At 44.2% G+C, this 20,893-nt stretch overlaps 1 protein-coding gene across 5 annotated transcripts in view; it reads right to left on the bottom strand.

Annotated features, from left to right (window-relative positions):
- Positions 1-11,424: 11,424 nt before the first annotated feature.
- The window catches only part of Sec24b (SEC24 homolog B, COPII coat complex component), a 77,019-nt gene continuing 67,550 nt past the window's right edge, over positions 11,425-20,893 (bottom strand). For 4 of the 5 annotated variants that reach the window (XM_036190817.1, XM_036190816.1, XM_036190818.1 and 1 more), the window contains 9 exons: positions 20,723-20,881; positions 19,976-20,149; positions 18,505-18,615; positions 17,230-17,405; positions 16,660-16,797; positions 15,853-15,957; positions 14,282-14,374; positions 12,460-12,563; positions 11,425-12,254 (listed from right to left, as the gene is read on the bottom strand). In XM_036190817.1, the coding sequence (XP_036046710.1) occupies positions 12,140-12,254; positions 12,460-12,563; positions 14,282-14,374; positions 15,853-15,957; positions 16,660-16,797; positions 17,230-17,405; positions 18,505-18,615; positions 19,976-20,149; positions 20,723-20,881 (1,175 nt within the window). In that variant the 3' untranslated portion in view covers positions 11,425-12,139. Of the gene's footprint in view, positions 12,255-12,459; positions 12,564-14,281; positions 14,375-15,850; positions 15,958-16,659; positions 16,798-17,229; positions 17,406-18,504; positions 18,616-19,975; positions 20,150-20,722; positions 20,882-20,893 lie in introns of those variants that run through there. The other variant, XM_036190820.1, reaches the window with a different exon arrangement.

Genomic DNA, 20,893 nt, shown 5'->3' on the forward strand with positions numbered 1-20,893 from the left:
ACGCCATTGCATTTTGCCTGCTCCTGTGTTACAATGTTAGGCACAATAAAAGGATTCTCTAGGACAATGGTAGTGATGCACTTTAAGCCCAACAATCAGAAAGCAGAAGCAAGAGGATTTTGTAAGTTCAAGGCCAGCTGGGTCTACATAGCAAGTTCCAAGCCTGTCAGGGATACACAGTGAGACCTTGTCCCAAAATTAAAAAAAAGAAATGGTCTTCTGTACAACTGTCAAAGTTAGAGTTTCTATTGCTGCAATGAAACACCATGACCAAAAAGCAAATGGGGGTGGGGGTTGGCCTATACTTCCACATCATAGTCCATCATTGAAGGAAGTCAGGACAGGAACTCAAACAGGACAGGAACCTGGAGGCAGGAGCCGATGCAGAGGCCATGGAGGGGTGCTGCTTACTGGGTTGCTCCCCATGGCTTTCTCAGCCTGCTTTCTTATAGAACCCAGGACCACCAGCCTAGGGATGGCACACCCTACCGGGGGCTGGGCCCTCCCCCATTGATCACTAATTGAGAAAATGCCCTCTACAGGCTTGCCTGCAGCCTGATCTTATGGAGGCATTTTCTTAATTGTGGTTCCCTCCTCTCAGAAGGCTGTAGCTTATATCAAGTTGACATAAAACTATCTAGCACAAGAATGGTCTTTTCTGCTTTTATAGAGTAGGCTGAGCTGGTTATGCAAACAGAAGCAGAGATTATTTTAAAAAAAAAAATGCAGTGGCAGCAACAGTGGCAGTCACAGGGCGGGGACAGCACCCTGAGCACCAGGAGCAGTGGAGAAACCAAGACCTCCGACAAACCCAGGGGAGGCAGAGCTGTGGAGGGCGGCAGGCAGGCCACGCCACACGAGTGGGGGAGCCGCGGGAGTGGGGGAGCCGCGGGAGGGGTGCGGGGTGGGGGCAGCCGCAGGCTGCGCTGACAGGCAGCAGAACTAGAACTGCAGAAACGGGTGACCCAGACAGGCAGTGCGGGAGAGCTGAATGTTAGGCCAAACTCTGCAAAAGCAGAGCCACTGTGGCAAATCTCGCACAAGGGCAAAAGGAACGGTGATGCTCCCGACAGCCAAAGGAGCCGAGTCTGACGCCTGAAACTCCATGTCCACACATACATGTGTGTATGACCTGGAAGAAAAACTGCTCCATGATCTGCATGTCATTAGGTAGCTAGCTACTTGCTTCCCTAGGGAATGATGCCACAATGAGGTCCCAAAACTGGTTCCAGCTAATGACAGGCTAAGAATACAACGGCAGCAGCCAGTTGGACTTTTAGAAGGCTATCCCATGTGTGTACCATGCAGCTTCTGTCCTCACAGATGAATCCTCTTTGTATACAAGTCCTTGAGCAAGTACTAGAGTGGCAGCCAGGGCACAGAAGGCATTATATGAGCTCCTGCGGGTTCCGGCAGGCCCACCCTGTGATTTTGCAATCAGTAGTCTACACAGCCTCTCTGGCCGAGGGGCTTTATTCTGGAATCTCTGTGCAGCCTAGGACTCCATCACTCTTGCATTTTGCATGCCTGTAAAAGCAGCAGCACGTGGACAATATCAAGTTCTTGTCATCTTGAGATACAGCCAGGTTGCCTTGACCCATGGCTGCAGTGATTTTGGAGTTCCTGAATGCCTGATTGGAGACAACATCTTCCTATGTGGTCCTTTCCTGCACAGGGTTCTAGAAGCTCTTTTCACATACTCCCTTTTCAACTATTTATTTTTCAAATGGACTTGCATTTGTGCATCCTATAGACTTCAGTGGCCAAGGTCTCCGCTTTTCCTCTTACCCCAGTGCAAAGGGCACAGGTTCCCTCAGTGACACTCCTCTGTTTAACAGCAACAGCTTCTGGGTTCCCAGCTACCTTAGCCACTACTTTAAATGTGCTCACTCTTTCCTTTGACAGGTTGTTTGAATTTCTATTTAGGATAGCATGGGTTTCTTCTTTCATCTCAAGGACCATGTTTGCAGTTCTTCTTTTCTTTTCTTGATACAGGGCTTACTTTGTCACAGGCTAACCTCAAACTTGCTGGATAGCCAAAATGATCTGGAACACCTGAGCTTCTTGCTTCCACTGCCCAAGTTCCCATTACATGCACATGTCACTACATCTGGCTTCCTTTTCAACTCATTTGCTAACTTAGAATTACTCCACACAGCCAGATAGTGGTGGCTCACACCTCAGAAGGCAGAGGCAGGCAGATCAATGAGTTTGAGGCCAGCTTGGTCTACAGAGTGAGTTCCAGAACAGCCAGGGCTACTACACAGAGAAACCCTGTTTCAAAATATATATATATATGTAGATATATTCTTGCTGGGCAGTGGTGGCGCACGCCTTTAATCCCAGCACTTGGGAGGCAGAGGCAGGCAGATCTTTGTGAGTTCGAGGCCAGCCTGGTCTACAGAATGAGATCCAGGAAAGGGGCAAAGCTACACAGAGAAACCCTGTCTCGAAAAACCAAAAAAAAAAAAAAAAAAGGTATATTATTATATATAATATATACATACATATATATATTTCCATGGAATTTTTTAAACAAACATTTACTAAGTACCTAGTATATGCCAGGTATGATAAACACTGAAATAAAAGAGGCAATTGTTGTGGGATATTAGTTGAAGATGTGTTACATTTCATTTATGCTGTGGAATATTTGTTTACTGATGCAAAGATGTGCTGCATTATTTTATGCTGCATTTGTTTAACTCTGTGAAGCTGTGTTACTTTGCCTGCCTAAGGCACCTGATTGGTCTAATAAAGAGCTGAACGGCCAATAGCTAGGCAGGAGAGAGATAGGTGGGGCTGCGAGAATAAATAGAAGGGGAAGAGAGAAGGAAGGAGGAGAAAAGGAGGAGAGAAGGGAGCCAGGAGTCACTACTCAGCTACACAACAAGCCACAAAGTAAGAAGGAACAAAAGAATATAGAATGGAGAAAGGCACAAGGTAGTTGGGATAATTTAAGAAAAACTGGCTAGAGATAAGCCAAGCGAGGGCTGGGCTTTCCTAAGAATAAGCATCTGTGTGTTTATTTGGGAGCTGGGTGGCAGGCCCCCAAAGCAAAGAGTAAGATAACCACTACAGGCAATGTCTATGTTTTAAGAAAGAATGCTAGTCGGGTGGTGGCAGTGCACACTTTAAATCCCACCACTTGGGAGGCAGAGGCAGGTGGATCTCTGTAAGTTTGAGGCCAACCTGGTCTACAGAGTGAGTTCCAGGACAGCCAGGGCTGTTACACAGAAAAACCCTTTCTCAAAGAGAGGAGGGGAGGGGGACAATTATAACATGGCTGGGGTTGTGGGAGGAGACAAGCATAGTAAGGCCCATCTAGCCCCAAGGAATGTCTAACCCTGTGTTCAGCAAAGCCTGAAGGAAGTAGTGATACTCTGGCTGAGTTCAGAGGCCTCACTGAGCAAAACTAGGCAGGAAGGGGTCCAGCGGGCCTCCCAAGAAGGGAAGCCAGGCTTTGGTAGGCTTGGGTATGAATGGCAGCAGCTCCTGTAATGCTTCACAGTCAGCAGTTCTTAGCTCAGCACTACGTTCTGCTTTCAAGTTCTATGTCCTGCTTGCAAACCACCTTCCACTCCAACTTTGTTCCGATCAGATTAAGTCCCAAGAGATCCCCATAAATCCCATCAAGGCAATTTAGACTCATTCAGTTGGGGGTGAGGGTTGGCTTTCAGATGACAGCTTATGAGCATGCCTTTTCAGTCCTAGTGATTAAACACCTTAGTTCTAACTTCTGCCCTCCGGGGTTCTCCCATTGTGCTGTAAGCCTGTATTTAAGGTTTCCTCCGTCCTTCAATAAACGGCATTCGGCATTCTGCTGATGTGAATAACCAAAAAAAAATAAAAATAAATAAAAAGTAAACCACCTTAGTTCTAAGTCTTGGTCTTCTTTTGTTTAAGTGTGTTCTTCAGCCATTTATTCTTCATTCCTGACCCTGAAAAATAATAATTCATTTTTAATAATTAATTGGGAGCAGGCCACAGTACCTTCTATCCCACTCCAATTTGTCATCCAATAGGAAGTTAAATCCTAACGGAGAAGGACCACAAAGAAGAAATTGAATACCAGGGCTGTGAGTGATTCATTAAAAATTAAAGATGGGAAATTCGTTTAAAAATGGGAGTGTCCTCTTAACTGGTACAGTTTTACAACTTGCCTAAGGGTAAATGTGAAATGAATTGCTTGTAAGTGTTGGTGGTACAGGGGTGAGCACAGAGCCTTCCAGGAAGGGCTGGTAAGTTCTAATAGGCATTCCATTAAGTTAGTATAGTTTTGTATACTCTGCCTTGGGATGGGTACTTGGGGATATGGGAAGCAGGATAAGAAGTTCGAACAAGATAAAGGTGGACTGGGGGTGCAGCTTAGTGGTAGAGTACCTGCCAAACATGCAGAAGGCCTGGGGTTCAACCCCTAAGTGGGGAGGGAGAGAGGGAGGGAGGGAGGGAGAGAGGGAGGGAGGGAGAGAGGGAGGATGGACCTAAGGAATAGTCAATCCCTACCCTTAAGTAAATTCATATGTAATAAAGAACTGAAAGGAACAGGTGGCGGTGGTGGCACACGCCTTTAATCCCAGCCAGGCGGATCTCTGAGTTTGAGGCCAGCCTGGGCTACCAAGTGAGTTCCAGGAAAGGTGCAAAGCTACACAGAGAAACCCTGTCTCGAAAAACAACAACAACAACAACAACAAGAACTGAAATGAACATACAAAAATTGCTTTTTTATTTTTAAGAGCTTGAACACACAATTATAAAGTTATAGATTTACTTAAAACACAGTATTTCTGTTGCCCTTCTCTCAATCTGCTATCATCATCAGTAAGTGTTATAAGCAAAGTATAGGTCAGGCTACACACACTTGGGTTTTTTGTTTCTGTTTTTGCAATGTCATAATTATTTCATTTCTGAGCTATCTTAAAATCTCATTATAGAAAACCAGAAAAATAAATTATAAAATGTGCACAAACACTAATTAAAATAATCTGCAGCAACTAAGTGACTCTCGAGGTAAGGTAATCATATTTGCAACAAAGTAAAGACTCAGTAGAAACCATGGCACCTCCCTGCAGGGCTGCTCTCCTGAGGGACTGCCAGGAACAGGGCAGCTCCTGGTGTTGGCTCCTGGGTGACCTATGTGTGGGATGGGTCCTGCATATGTGCTTCTGGGCAATCTTATACAATTAAATACTCTTTGGACAGAAAACAAGATTTTTGTGAAGAATAGTAGTCCTAGTACAATCCAAACAAAATATTAATACCATCTGTGCACGTAAATTTTAGTAATCTTTCTTTCTTTTTTTCTTTCCGAGACAGGGTTTCTCTGTGAAACAGTCCTGGCTGTCCTGGAACTCACTCTGTAGCCCAGGCTGGCCTCGAACTCACAGAGATCCACCTGCCTCCCGAGTGCTGGGATTACAGGCGTGCGCCACCACCGCCCGGCTTTTTTCAGTAATCTTAAGTCAGACTCAGGCTGACAAACGTATTTTCTCTCATATGCAGAACCTAAGCACACACATTCCTAACAAGACATCAGATGGTGGTGAGAAACAGTGAAAGAGAAACACAAAATATATTTACTCGCACTTCCAACATTTTAGTTTTTGAGACATGGTCTTACTATGCAGCCATGGATGACCGGGAACTTAATATGACCAGGCTGGCCTCAAACTCAAAGATCCACCTGCCTCTCCCTCCCTAGCTGGGATTAAAAGTGTGCACTACACATCCAGCTCATACTTATTCTCATAAGTGAAAATCTAGATTTCAGTGTATGTGGGGGGAGGATGGGGGTTCAGAAGTGGGACTCTGGAGACGGGATAGTTGTGCGTAGGGATGGAGAGCAAAGCGAAGGAGCAAATATGAGCAAGGTACAATGAGATATGTTATTAAATGTCATAATGAATGCTATTATTCTATATGCTAGCTAGAAACCTCAATAAAAAGCAGCAGTGGGTGGGTGGGTGGGTGGGTGAGTGGGTGGGTGAATGGATGAGTGGGTGGGTGGGTGGGCGGGCGGGTGAATAGATGAGTGGGTGGGTGAATAGATGAGTGGGTGGGTGAGTGGGTAGGTGAGTGGGTGGGTGGGTGGATGAGTGGGTGGGTGAGTGGGTGGTCCTGTGAAATGGCTCAGTGGATACAGGCACTTTGATCCACATAATACACATGGCGGGAAAGAACTAGCACAGGTATGCCTCTGAGTAAATAAACATAAAAAAAGAAAAGCATAAAGAACCCCAAAGACCAAATTTTAGTGATCTGTAGTACCTCATTTAGTGGCATTCTAGTTGGCATCATTGTTGCTTTGATGAAAGACTGACCACAAATGGCATCCGGGGAAAGTATATCAAGCTGTGAGTTAGAATCCCTCACTGAGGGAAGTGAAGGCAGAAGCCCAGAGGCCTCAGCCGAAGCAGAGACCACAGTGCAACAGCGGCTCACTGGTTCCTCTCCAGGGCTCCACATAGCATCTATGAGCTTTCTTATTCAACCCAGGGACGGTACTGCCTGGATGGGTGGGGCCCTCCCACATCAATCATTAATCAAGGAAATGACACAGACAGGCCCACAAGCCAACGTAGTGAGGGCTGTTCCTTCCTTCCTTAGGTGAGGTTACCCCTTACCAGGCAGTTCTAGCTTGTGTTGACACAAACTAATCAGTGCAAGTGGTTACAAGTAATTAGTGCTCATTATCCAAAAGAATGAACGTCTGTAAGTGCGCATCATTCGCCAACGGGTGGGTCTGTGTAGAGCCCATCAAAAGACAACCATGGCTAGCTCCCTCATAAAGCCACTCACACCCGTGTGCTTGCCTACTTCTTACAGACAACGTAAGGAGGCAGGAAGGGTGATGCCCAATTTTCTGGTGGGCAACATTTCCCTGAATTCAGAGATCAGAGGGGAATGACTCATAAACTACTTTCCTATCATTTTATATTTTAGGTCTGTCTCCCGTGACAAGCTAATGTATGAATGCTTCCTCCCTCCTTTGAATATGAGTCTCAGGGCTGAATTCCAGCCGTCGGGCTTAGCTGCAAGCACCTTTACCCACGGAGCTATCTTGTGACCCACTGTTTCCTTTTCTTGGTTACTTTGACTATCCAGACAATATCTTCAATTTTAAATAGTTTTCATATTTTCAAAAATATTTGAGGGGAAATATATGTCAAATAGCCTCATGGCTTCCTTAACATAATTTCCCCATCTGTGTATTTTCTGGTCTCCTGACAGTTATATTCTTAAGTAATTATTAGACATGGCCTGGGGGAGGTAACTCCCTGAGAGAGTGCTCACCTAGCATGCACGAAGCCCCAGGTTCCATCCACAGCATCCTATGAAATCAGGTATAGTGAGGCACATCTGTAATCCTGTCCCTCAGGAGGTGAAGATATGGGATCAGAAATTCAAGGTTATCCTGCTCTGCTGCATAGTACCTTCGAGGCCAGTCTGAAATACAGGAGACCCTGTCTCAAAACAAAAACAAGTAAAAATGGCTAATGCTACTTGACACATACATATACCGTATATACTAATATCTAGGTACTCTTCTAAAATACAGTATGTGTTTCTGGTCAAGCCCCTGCCCAAGTGGAGGAAATGTTAGATAGATACACAAAAATTTCTCCCTGGAATTTTATTCTCATTCCCAGCCTAAGAACTCAGTGTCTTGTCTTCTTCCTTTCTTTTTTTTTTTTTTTTTGGCGCGGGGGGGGGGGGGGGGGGGTTGGGGAGGGGGTATTATGTAGCCCAGGCTAGTCCAGAATTTACCATGTCACTGAGGATAACCTTGAACACTTGATTTTTCCTAACTCCATGTCCCAAGCACTGGGATTACAGGTACCCACCCAGCTTTGGAACCTAGACAGTTTCAATAGAAAAGAGAGCTCCTGGCAAGCATGCCCTCTGCTTACCCAACAGTTGGTGTCTCACAAAGCAATTGGCCAGAGTCTTGTCCCCTGAGAGCATCAGGATAAGTCTCCTCACATGTGCATTCTAACACTCACCACATGCTCTTACATCTTCTGAGGTATGATGTCCCTTGTCATTCTGAATTGGACATACTTAATTTTTAAACACACACACACACACACACACACACACACACACACACACACACACACACACTTGGTGGTGGTGGGCCATCATGTGTGCCACAGCACATGTATAAAGGTCAAAGGACAACTTGAGAAAACCTGTTTTCTCCTTCCACCATGTGGATCCCAAGGACAAAACTTAGGTCACCAGGCTTGGTGACAAGTACCCTTACCCGAGGAGCCATCTTTCTGGCCAAGGAGAGGTATTTTAAATTCTTAGGTAGGCTGGGGAGACGGTTCTGTGGTTGAGAGAGAGCATTTGCTGCTCTTGCAGTGAGCCCAGAATTGTTCTCCCAGTACCTACATAGCAGTGAATAACTGCCTACAACCCCAGATCCATAGAATGTGGCGCCTCCTGGCCTCTGTGGGGACTGCACACACCTGGTGCAGACATACATGCAGGCAAAACCATACACCTAAAGTTAATATTAAAAGTACACGTGTCACACAAGTGATTGGTTTTATAATGACATTTTGATCAAGAATATCATTCTTGATATCATTCTCCATTATCCTCTCTTGACCCTCTCTTCTCCCTAATGGTTTCCCTTCTGCTATCATGCTTCATACATGCATATTTATGCATACATTTGTGTATTGACTATTATATATACTATATATACATATATAGTCTCCTCCTCCTCTCTAGCTATCTTTGGTAACATCCCAAGTATTTACTCCCAGATAAGCTGGATATAATCTACAGCAGTCCTGTCTCATGGCCATTTTTTAAAACACACACACACACACACACACACACACACACACACACACACACACGAAGAGCTGGTATTTGTCTGAGCTGAGTCTGGCTTACTTAACAAGATGATCCTGACCCCCTCCTCTAGCTATCTTTGATAATATAGCAAGTGTGTTGTGGAATATTAGTTTAAGATGTGTTACATTTGTTTATGCTGTGGAATATTTGCTTAATGATGCAAAGATGGGTTGCACTTTTTATGTTGCATTTGTTTAACCCTGTAAAGCTGTGTTACTTTGCCTGTTTCAAACACCTGATTAGTCTAATAAAGAGCTGAATGGCTGATAGCTAGGCAGGAGACAGAATAGGTGGGGCTGCCAGGCAGAGAGAATAGATGGGGGGGGGGAGGAGCAAGAGAACAAGGAGAAAGAAAGCTGGGGCCAGTGACCCAGTCACCCAGCCAGCCACAGAGTAAGAGTAAGATACACAGAAGAAAAGGAGAAAGCCCAGAGACAAAAGGAAGATGGGTTAATTTAAGAAAAGCTGGCTAGAAATAAGCCAAGCTAAGGCTGGACATTCATAACTAAGAATAAGTCTCTGTATTTGGGAGCTGGGTGGTCAGCCCCCCAAAGAGCAAAGAGTAAAAACAACCACCTACACAGTGTTTACTTCCAGATAGTCTAGTCTTGTCATGGACACTAAAAATGTGCCCATCTGTACTTGCACCACATGCATCCAGTGCCCTGGAGGCTGGAGGAGAGCAAGTTTCTTCTAGAACTGGAATTGCAGGGACTGCAAGCCACCTCTTGTAGGTGCTCGTGACCACTGAGCCATCACTCTTCCTGTGACAATGACTTGACCCCATCCCAAACTCAAACCTGACTCCTGTACGCACCAGCCCTTGGACCGCCCTGGGTTCTGCAAACACTAGGTCCACTTCCTCACCCATTTTGTGTCCCTGAGTTTAAATGAGACCCTCCGATGTGTCCCGTTTTAAAGACAGGGTCTCAGTCTGTGCACAAGGCTAGCCTTGCGCTCCTGGTCCTGCCTGATCCTGGGATTGCAGGTGTGCCCACCAGACAGTGCTGCCTGCCAGGTGTGCTGCACACCAAGGCAGGGCAGCCTACTCTTCTGGAGGTACCAGACACTTCACTACTTCTCTGCTGCTGATATTCTGACCCCTTTACAATTATTTTCATTGCTACGACATAACTTTGAGTTTTCTACTGTTATGAATCATAATGTAAATTTCTGACATGCAGAATATCTGATATGTGACCCCTGTGAAAGGGTCATTCAACCTCCACAGGGGTTGCTGCCCACATGTTGAGAACTGTGGTTACAGGTTTCTTGGTTTGTTTTTTGCCTTGTGCTAGTTAAGCGATTTAGTAATTTTTAAAATAAGTAACAGAGTTCACAAAGATAAAAGACTCGTTTAAGTAGAAATACCACATTTTTGTTCTACAATGACAGTATTAGACCAGTAGATGAAGATGGCTCAGTAGATCCATGAAAGCTTCCCACGACAGCATGAAAGCCAGGTAGATGAGAATTAACTTCCAGTGTCCTGACCTCCACACCACACACTTGTTCCCATTCATACACACACACACACACACACACACACACACACACACACACACACACACATACACACACACACACGATAAATAACAGATTGACAGTGTTTAGTTGCCCTTAGGGACCTGCAGTAAGCTCCTGGTGACAGCAGGGTGCAGAGACAAACAGAGTCCCCCAAGGGGGCTGTGGGTGGGGAGAACACTTGGTTTTGCCACCAATTAGTGTGAGTCATTTAAACTCATTTCCATCAGGGGATGGGAGAGTGCTTTTATCTTTATCTAAAGAAAAGCAGGAACCCCAGGGTGCTGTCTCCTGGGATTATGCTTTTGTAGGAGAGAAAAGGCCAGGGACTACAACAAAGTGTGCAACTGCTTCAGCTAGATTCTCCAGATCACCACTTCTCTCCAGAAGCCACTTCTCCAGATCACCACTTCTCTCCAGAAGTGGTCTACTTCACCTCCCTTCTATGCCCCCAACTAGTATCAAAACAAAAACATTTTGCTCTGAAAAAACAAAAAGAAAAGGAATCTACAAAGTTATAAAACCAGTAAAAGTCACACATGCCAAGAGCTTTTTTTTTTTCCCCTTAACATTAACCAACAGGGACTTTCACAGTGCATAAAATAAAATTCCACTCCACAATCCAATGGATCACCATCAGTTTTTATAGCAAATAATGTACCGTGAATGACAGTTTGATCAGAACAAAAATTCCTCCGAGTTCAATATGATCTTCAATATGATTAAAAAGGAAAACCACATGTTCTTATGATTTTCTCTTTACAAACTGGCAGGAAAAAAATCCTTAGTTTAAATGAGATAAGAGTATGTTCAGTCATTAACATCATGATTTAGAACACAAACGGTAGTCCCTTGGGAGTCTCCACAAACCAATGACGACGTATAGACTCACTGATGAATGCAACTTGGTATTTGCATCTTTTCCAAGCAGTAAATTCAAGATTCCTACTGCTTAAAAAATATCACCAATCCCCAACGAAAACAAAAACCCTACACAAAACAATCAAATAAACAAACCAACAAACCAACTGTCAAGCAAAATATTTTTAATTAGTAGGCTGATCATAAATAAAGCCACATAAAAGATTTAACAGAATTACAAATAGTTTCGTGTTTCTTTTCTGGATTCATTTCATAATATGCATTAGTCAACCTCATTCCCTAACTGTGACAAAGAGTTGTCATCCAACAATGCACAGTTTAGCAAATCATATTCTTAGTTACATTTTACATTCTCTTTACAAATGTAACACTATGTACATTATATATATTTTTCCTATAGTTCATGTACTGAAAGTCTACAGCCTTTGCAGGGAAATGCTGAATTCATTTCATGACTAGGAACCATTCCTGTTAAAAGTGATTCATACAAACAAGGGACAGTACCGCTGCCCTGTGGCAGCTCTCATCCGGGCTCAAGTCCAGAAATGTTATGTCAACTGTAGAAGACGACTTTATCTAGTTAGACTGTGGCATGTCATTCCACAGTCCTGGAGTCTGCCGGCTCAGAGAGCACTGTACTGCTGCGCTCCTGCAGATACGTAGACACGGACTGGTACGCTAGGTGGAGCAGCAGTCCCTGGAGGACCCTCACTCTCTCTTCCTCTATCTCTGGCCCAAGCCGCAGACACAGTGATGTGCATGGTGTCTTCCCACCACCTCCTGTCAAGTCTCCTGTGCTTCTCTGATGGATCGTGCTTTCCCCGGCTGTGGAGCGGTTCACGCTAACGCACTCTGGCGGACTTCACTTACACATCTGCTGCTGAATGTGAATCAGAAACTCGTAGTAAGAGAACGCAGCCTCCGTGCGGTCTTCAATCAAATGCTGAAAAAAGTCCGTTTTGGCAGGACTCTCATCTCTGAAAGGCAGAGAACAACATTTACCCCAAACTGTCTATCATTACAAAGAATAAATCTACATTGTAGAAATACAACTATGTGGACTTGAGGAAAACAGAACCCAGGAGAGGTTGTTAATCAAGTCATGCCCACCATGACAAAGTCCTGAAATTTGAGGAGAAGCATAGGAAAGATGACATCATCATGAAATTACGGAAGACTTACTTTACCAGGTGAAGGACTGGGCTTAATGGTCGGCTGTCTCTAAGCCAGGTTATAAAGGATCTAGTTCTCTCTGATGAAAGTGTGTCTAGCTCTGGAAGATGTGTCTGGTAAAAGAAATATAATTAGAAAACACAAATATACACTAACATTGAACACACCTTCCCTTTTCAGGTCACATTCCTTTTAGTAAATGCAACAGAATGGTTGTAACAACAACAGCATTTAACCCTATAAGCATGTGTGTCCCTGAATACATCCACAATGTACAATTTTTTGAAGTAAAATAATATACTGCATCATATAGCATGTGATCTCCAACTGGTTCTCTTAAAAAGTTTTGAAAACCTTTGCCAACTGGTAAATAGATACTGGGGTTCTGGGCAGCCAATCACAAGCCTGCATTCTGCCCCTAGACCCAACAGTACCAACCACAGGGAGGAAATTTTAGTTGGAAGAAAAAAAAGCGTGTTTGCTGGTGAGTATATCAACACTATTTTACCTGGCTACTGTACTCTTCTAGACCACCCAGTAGAGCACACACATTGGCTGGTGTGCACCGGTGACCTTCAACTTCCTGTTTCCTCCAGGGGTAACATATAAACGAAGAGGGCTATCACTAAACTCCAAATCCACCTTAAAATTACACAGAACTTACTTGAAAAATCACAGTCTGAGAATTTCATCTTTCTCTGATTTTTTTTTAGTTTATAAAGATTTACGTATTTTGGGGGGCTGGAGAGATGACTCAGTGGTTAAGAGCACTCCCTGCTCTCAATTCTTAGTACCCAAATGGTGCTCACAATTGTCTGGAACACCACTCCCAGCTGATCCAACACCCTCTTCTGGTCTCCGTGGGCACCAGGTGGGCATGCACATGGTACACAGACATACACACAGGCAAAACACCCATATCTATAAAACAAGTAAACATTTTCTTTTTCCAGTCCGGCCCACAGCGGGGACTTTTTAATTAATTAGTTTACTTATGTGTGAGTGTTTTGCCTCTATGTATGTATGTATGTATGTATGTATGTATGTATGTATGTATGTACGTATGTACGTACGTACAACACTGTGAATCTAACTGGTAAACTTAGGCAAATGGCCACAGCATACACTTGTAATCCTAGCACACAGGAAGAGAGGGACTGTCAACCTGGAGCTAACCTGGTCTACACAGTGAGTCCCAAGTTAGCCAGGACTGCACAGGGAAACCCAGTTTGAAAAAGTGGGGGAGAAGAAAAAAAAAGGCAAACATCACACAAGTTTGTATTGAAAGAAAATATACAAATATATAAAAGATAAAACTTAGTACTGCAAAAACTGTTGACGTAAAGTTACTTCCTCCAGGCCTAACTAACACACGCGCCGATCATTCATTCCATCGCCACCAATGAGGAGAGAGAACCTTGGTAGGCAGTCACGGGGACTAAATAGGTGCAACAATACAATGACAAGTTAGGTCTAGGCCAACAGCAGTGAGTGGGTTAGCACTTCCTCCGGGGAGGAAGCCGACCCAGCCCTCACCCGGGACTCCACCAGTCTCCTGCTGGAGAATATAAGGGGCAGGTTAACTGAAACGGTTCCATGAGTAAGCTTTCCTAAGGCTGTCATCCATGACAGGTGACTCAGTGATGCAGCTGTGCTGGGTCACCCACACCTGTCTGCAATCCCTCACCCATGTTCCTAAGAGCCTCAAATTCCCTGTTCACCAAACTGGCTTGCATGGAGCTGATATTTCTGCCTGTCATCAGTGTCCTATCCAAAGTAAACAGACATTTACCTCTCCTCAAGAAAAGTAACACAACAAAAATCCACTGACCATTTTTGGTGGTATTGCTGCAAAATCAGGGTACCCAAGCACATTCTCTATAAAGTTATTGTCACAGCCTTTGCCAATCCAAATGTAAAAAACCTAAAAAATAAATGGGGGGGGGGGAAGGGGAGGAGAGGGATGCAACAAAATATTAAATTCCCTAATAGAAAATCCAATAGAACTAATTCAGTTAACATACATAAAAGAGGTCATTTATGCTGTCTCAGCCACAAAATCTAACAAATATAAAAGGGGATATATAACTAGAACATTGTAAACCTGGTTCTAAGAATCAAAAGCACTTCCCATCTTCTTTGCTTAAATTTTCAGGCCTCTAAGACTATTTAGGGCTTCTTTATTTAGAGGCTGGAGAGATGCTCAGTGGATCTGCCAGTCTTGCAGATAACCCGGCTCTGGTGCCCAGCATCCACAAGGTAGTTCACAGCCATCCATAACCTCAGCTCCAGGGAGATCATGTTCTCGCACCAGGTATGCATGTGGTGCATGTACATATATGCAGGCAAAATACTCAGCACATAAAATGAAAACTTTAAAAAAAACTTTTTTTCTATGTGTATTAGTATTTTGCCTTGTGCATGTATGTAAACCTCTTGTGTGCAGTGTCCACAGAAGCCAGAAGTGGCTATCAGAGCTCCTGGAACTGGAGTTACAGATGGTTGTGAGCTGCCATGTATGGGTGCTGGGAACCAAGGCAGGGTCTTCTGGCTAAGTGCTCTTAACCAGAGAGCCTTCATCTTTCCAGCCCCCTGCATTTACTTCCCTAATAGGAATGTACTGCTTTAATAAGAATAGCTGACCCCTATTGGGAAGCCCCTCGAGCCACGTGAGTAGCCAGGCCCCTTCCCCGGGAACCTCTAACTGCCCTAACTGCTGGACCCTGCCCTCATCCTGCAGAGTAAAAAGCCCAATCTCTGGACCTGAGATCCTACCAATCTCTACCCGGGAAAGCTCCACCCTGAAAAGTTCCACCCCCTTCTCAAAAAAAACTATCCACTCTCTATCCTGTTTAGTTTGCTGCTGTTTCTCGCTCAAGCAGAGGCAGCCCCCACTCCTGCCCCTCCCCCCCATTAATCTCTTGTGTGCAGTTTGTTGAGTGGTGGGACTTTGTGGTATTCCTTGGCTTCCATTTCAATTACTATTTCTACTTGAACTTATGAGTTCTGTGGCTGTTTACACTTGTCTGGACTACTGGTCACTCCGTCCACCACTCCTGAACAGTGAGTGACTTCTCTAACCTCCAACCATCAGGAGAATTTCTGGCAGTGGATACAAGCTGAACCACAAGAGAACTTCTTGAGGTCCATTGGAATTTCATGGTTCTGATGGTAAAGCTCTTGACGGTAGGAATTTCTTTTCTGAGTACATGAAACTGACAATGTGCTAATTTATACTGATGTCCACCTGGAGGGTCTACAGCAAGCTGAGCTCCTGTGCCAATCCCAGGTTCCTCGTGGCCCTGATGCCAGGGCTAGCGTGTGTGTGTGTGTGTGTGTGTGTGTCTCCCCGTCCTCTGCCAGTCAGAGCAGAGCAGCAGCTTTGTCAGCAGTGATGCTTACTGAGCCACAGTCCATGAGGAAAGCTCCCTCTCTGGTCAGCTTCTCCGCAGACAGTTTCTGAAGCGATGGCTGCGGTACTACCCTGTCATTAACATGGATGGCGCCCTGAAAAGAAAGAAAAGGCAGAATTCAGCGCGTCATATATAATTGCTGTCTCGGACTTTAGGAATCAGTCACTCTATAAAACACTAATCTATGACACATTTTAGAGAATGAAAACACACTGGCTGTATACCATGGTTTTACAGTAGAATGAAGAAGACATTCAAATGTATTCAAATTTAAAAAGTGAAAATATAAAATGGACTATCTGTTTCATTTATTTCCCTCCTAAGGTCAGTCAGTGTGAATCAATACTACAACAGCTGACTGCCACGTTTTACATTCCTCTTACAATATAATACTACGTATGGATAAATACTAACCCCAAAGAATACAGTCTGAGCACAAGGAGGAGAGAAGACACTATACAGTTGTATATTACAAGTCTTACTGGGTAACAGACCTGGTTTACTATGTAACTGAAATGGCAGTTTGGTCATATCCCAAACTGCCAATAGCTACAAAATACAAACGGGTATCACTCTGTAACTTATCTTTGAATCAAACATTAAAACCAAGCTTCCCACAGGAAACTATTTTTAAAAACTCTACCCACCGGCTGATAGCATCCTCAAGCCCCACTGTGTACTTAGGTCCCTAAAAATCTTTATTATTTGAATGTTCACCACCACGGGGAAGAAGACAATGGAAGAACTACTGAAAAGACCTTAGCACCTTGGGCAGAATGTCACGACAAATGCATACCTCATCTGTCAGTCTGTCTATCCTGTATAAGTTGGGATGAATCATTTTCATTAGATGAACAAGCGGCTGAGACTTCATCTGGCACATGGCATACACACGATCATCCAGGCGTGTGCTTGTACCTGTTCTAAATGCTTTCTGCAAGGAAAAAGACACATGTTCTAAGTGAAACATACATGCAGCACATAATCAGCAAACCCAACTGTCAGGATTCAAGGCTCAAGGACTAATAGGCAAGGAATCAGTTTCTCTGAACTAAGATGATGCACATATGCCTTTAACATGATGAAATGATGGAAAGACACTCAGTAAGCACTAGTCCTTAGCTGAGAGTCTCTTCCAGGAGCACATGTGGCCATTTCATAATTCAAACTGATCATACACATGAAGGAAAAAGACATGTTTTGACAAGAGTCACGGTGCATGTACACATCTCCATATTCCACCCAATCTCCCTATTTTCAGAAGTCTTACAACACCAAAGCACATAACTCTCTAGCTAACTATTAAAAACAATACAGATTTCACTCCTTCATCCACCTGAGAGCTTGTAAGAAACTGGTGAGCTACCTGTTTGAGAAGCGCCAAAACATAGAGCGGGAGCAGCTTGAGTGAGCTTGGTGCTGTCAGGGTGGAGCGTGGTACACTTGACACCGCCGAGCAATAGGCAGACAGGGGGTCCACAACAGCGTTCACCAAGGCATCCCTGGCATCCGACAAGCTTGAGGACACTGAGCGATCCACAGCTGCAGAGTGAGAGGGCACTCAGCCACCAGATCCCAGTAAGTGCTCCCTTCTCTCAGACAGGACACGCATGCACGCACTTCTACATACTAAAATCTGGAGGAGGAATATGGATCAATGCCACACTCCTTCTATCTTTGGTTCAATTCCTAGTACTGTCAAATGAGGTGTGGAAAGGAGGTCTTTCAGCAAATGCTAATATAATTTTGCTCCAAGTTAGTCATAATGGCTGCTCTCTCCAGTGATGTAGGAAACAGCAAGGCTCACTGCACATTTGTTTATTCATAAAAAGAGGGCTGGAGAGATGGCTCAGAGGTTAAGAACACTGGTTGTTCTTCCAGAGGTTCTGAGTTCAATTCCCAGCAACCACATGGTGGCCACAACCATCTGCAATGAGATCGGGTGCCCTCTTCTGGCCTGCAGGCATACATGCAGATAGAACACTGTATGCATAATTAATTAATTCATTCATTCATTTAAAAAAAAAAAAAAGAGAGACCCAAAACCAAACTCTCAGGAATGTATTAATTACTGAAGGCTTCTTTAAGCGTAGAGTAAAATGTACTTTTCTGAGTGTAGTTCTACAGCAGTTACTCACCAAATGAAGAATTGCTACCACCACCACACTAAAGAGCCACGTCAATTTCATCACCCCAAACTACTCCCTGTGGGGCTCCTTTGTAGTGAAGGTCTCTCTCTGCTCCCAATCTATTATCCAGTGTATACATTTTCCTTTTACTAAAGTCATATAAATGGGGTCATGAGGACACCCCTTGTGTCCCCTAGCATAATGCCTTTGGAAGTCACACTGTTTGACAGCCCCTTCCTGCTCACTGCTGAGTCATATTCCATGCGTGGATGTGGGACGGTTTACACATTAGTTGAAGGAGATCCTGGTTTTGACAAATCACAACCCCCCTAGGAGATTTTAAACCAGGAATTATGTTTAAAATGTAAGAACAGCAAAATTCATCCTGTAATGCATAAAAATGTATTAAAAGGTTTTAATTAACTGAGGGATTTCTAAAGTTAATGAAAAGTAGCAAAGCCCGTGGTTTACGGTTAGAGAAAGGCATTTCACCCGCTTTTCGCGTTACTCACCCATGCTGGCCAGAAGGCAGATGGCGGCTTGCACATCCACTCCTGCATACACATCTGCGAGGGAACTTACCACCGGCAGGCAGAGTGTATGCACTCGGATTCTCCGCTCACCTAATGAATGAACATGTCATTACTGCACACTGAGCTAAGAAAGAAAGCACACAGATCACAATTTCACTCCGATTACTGTCCTACTAGACTAAATCATCAACAACATTCGTAAACAGAAAAGGCTTTATAATTAATATGTTTTGAGTGGCTTACTTTTATTTTTTTGCATGCTAGGGATTAAAGCCAGGTCCTCACAAATGCTAGGCACTCTGTAGCGCTGAGCTGCAACCCAGTCTAGTTAGAATGTTTCAAACACAATATTCTCCAGAGACTGGACAGAGGCTAAGAACACTTGCTGTTCTTTCAGAGGACCGAGCACAGTTCCCAGAACCCATATGGCAGCTCACAACTGTCTGTAACGCCGGTCCTGAGAAATCTATGCTCTCTCCTGACCTCCACAGGCAGCAAGCATGCACATGGTGCACATATATACAATCAGAGAAGACATTCACTCACATAAAATAAATGTCTCTTAAGAAAATTCTCCAACCCTGTAAACTATGAACATATATCTTACATACAGTTGAATGTTAATTTCTGGTTTATTTCATTTTTTCAAGGATTTTATTTGTAATTACAATAAATGTATACCTGTACATGTAAATCAAGTAAACATCAAACCTAGACTGTCAAGTAGGAACGAAGGCCTCCCTTGCTGCTAGACTAAATCATCTTTGTTTCACAGAGCACTAACACAGAGGATGGCAGTCATCACTGTGCTTGCCAGAAACAGGTGACATCAAATATGAATTTCCCACCAATTCAGAAAATCACATGGCCAGAGGAAAGGCCCAGCAGGTAGAGGCACTTGCTACCAAACCTGAAGACCCGTGTTTGAGCCCTGGGACTGACTTGTGAAAGAAAGAACTGATTCTGTCATTTGTCATCTGACCTCCCTGCATACTGCGGCATGTCTGCCTATGAGTGTACACACACAGAATTAATAAATACACATGACAAAATATTTGTAAGTGTATTATTTGGGGCTGGAGGGATGGCTCAGTGGTTAAAGATGGTTGCTGTTTTTGCAGGGGACCTGGGTTTGAGTCCAGCAGCCACATATTGGTTCACAACCACTAGTAACTCTAGGTCCAGGAGATCCACCACCCTCTCTTGGCTCCCATGAGCTTCTGTGTGCATGTGCTGCACATAAACTCAGACATGCGCGCACACACAAATAGTAATGAATCCATCTTAAGGTGTGTTACTTAAAAATTCCAATGTGAGTTAAGAGAAAGGAGGAGAACACTAAATATTTACTTCTACAAGTGCCATTGCTGCCGCAGCACATCATTCTTCCTCCTCTCTACGAAAGGGAGGCGGAAGGAGGGCTGCCCGCCGCTCCAGTTCGACAACATACCTTTGCTGGATGTGTAGAGCAGGGCAGTCTGAAAGCACACTAAGGAAGTGTCCGCCAGACTCTCTTCAATTGACAGCTGTACTGCAAACCCAGCGTCAGGATTGATGTTGGCAAGGGACAGCAAGTCGGTGGAGCGGACAAAGAAGTTCCCGTGGAAAGTGTGCATCGAAAGACCTGGTGGGGAGAACTGGCGTGAAGACGAGCAAGTCATTGGCATCTCTGCCTAAGTGCAGAGTGAGGCTGGTTCTGACCAACCCAGGTTTATAAAGGGAGGGTATTTATAAATGCAGCTTCTATAAAGGGAGCCTATATCCTCATTAACCTGCATTAACACCTAACCTTCCTATCACAGTCTCCATGCAGGTCCAGCTGAGACATAACTGTAATACACAAAAGGTTCCTTACTTTGGATTTAAGATGAGATTTTGCCCCACAAACACTCACATAACCCAAGGAAGTCATCGATTAAATAGTTGTTAAGGGGGCAGCCTTTCCTGTTCCCACTGTCACTAACATGTGCTTTCCTCCTGCTTTTCTTGAATAAACAAAGACGTTGCTTTTATCCACGGATTCTAGTTATTTAAGGAAACTGGTCAATGACGGCTCAATAAGTACATTCCAAACAGGGTTCAGCTGGACCCAGCAGGAGGCCCTCTGTGATGGAGAGCCACCCACCCACAGGTCTGTGAATGCTCACTGACTGACACAGGAACGGAACACACACACACACTTTTCACAAGTTCATACCTTTAGTACATCTTATCCTCATAACAGCTTCAAATCCAATTTTCCTAGTGAGGTACCGCTTTAGGTCTTTTTGTAACTTCTCTGCTTGTGAAGGATTGTGAGTAGAGTGGAAAGATGGGTAGTAGAATACGCACCCTGCAGAGTACTTGGACATGCACGCTTGAGGGAGAA

This window comes from Onychomys torridus, chromosome 6 (assembly GCF_903995425.1).
Source record: "Onychomys torridus chromosome 6, mOncTor1.1, whole genome shotgun sequence".
NCBI lineage: Eukaryota > Metazoa > Chordata > Mammalia > Rodentia > Cricetidae > Onychomys > Onychomys torridus.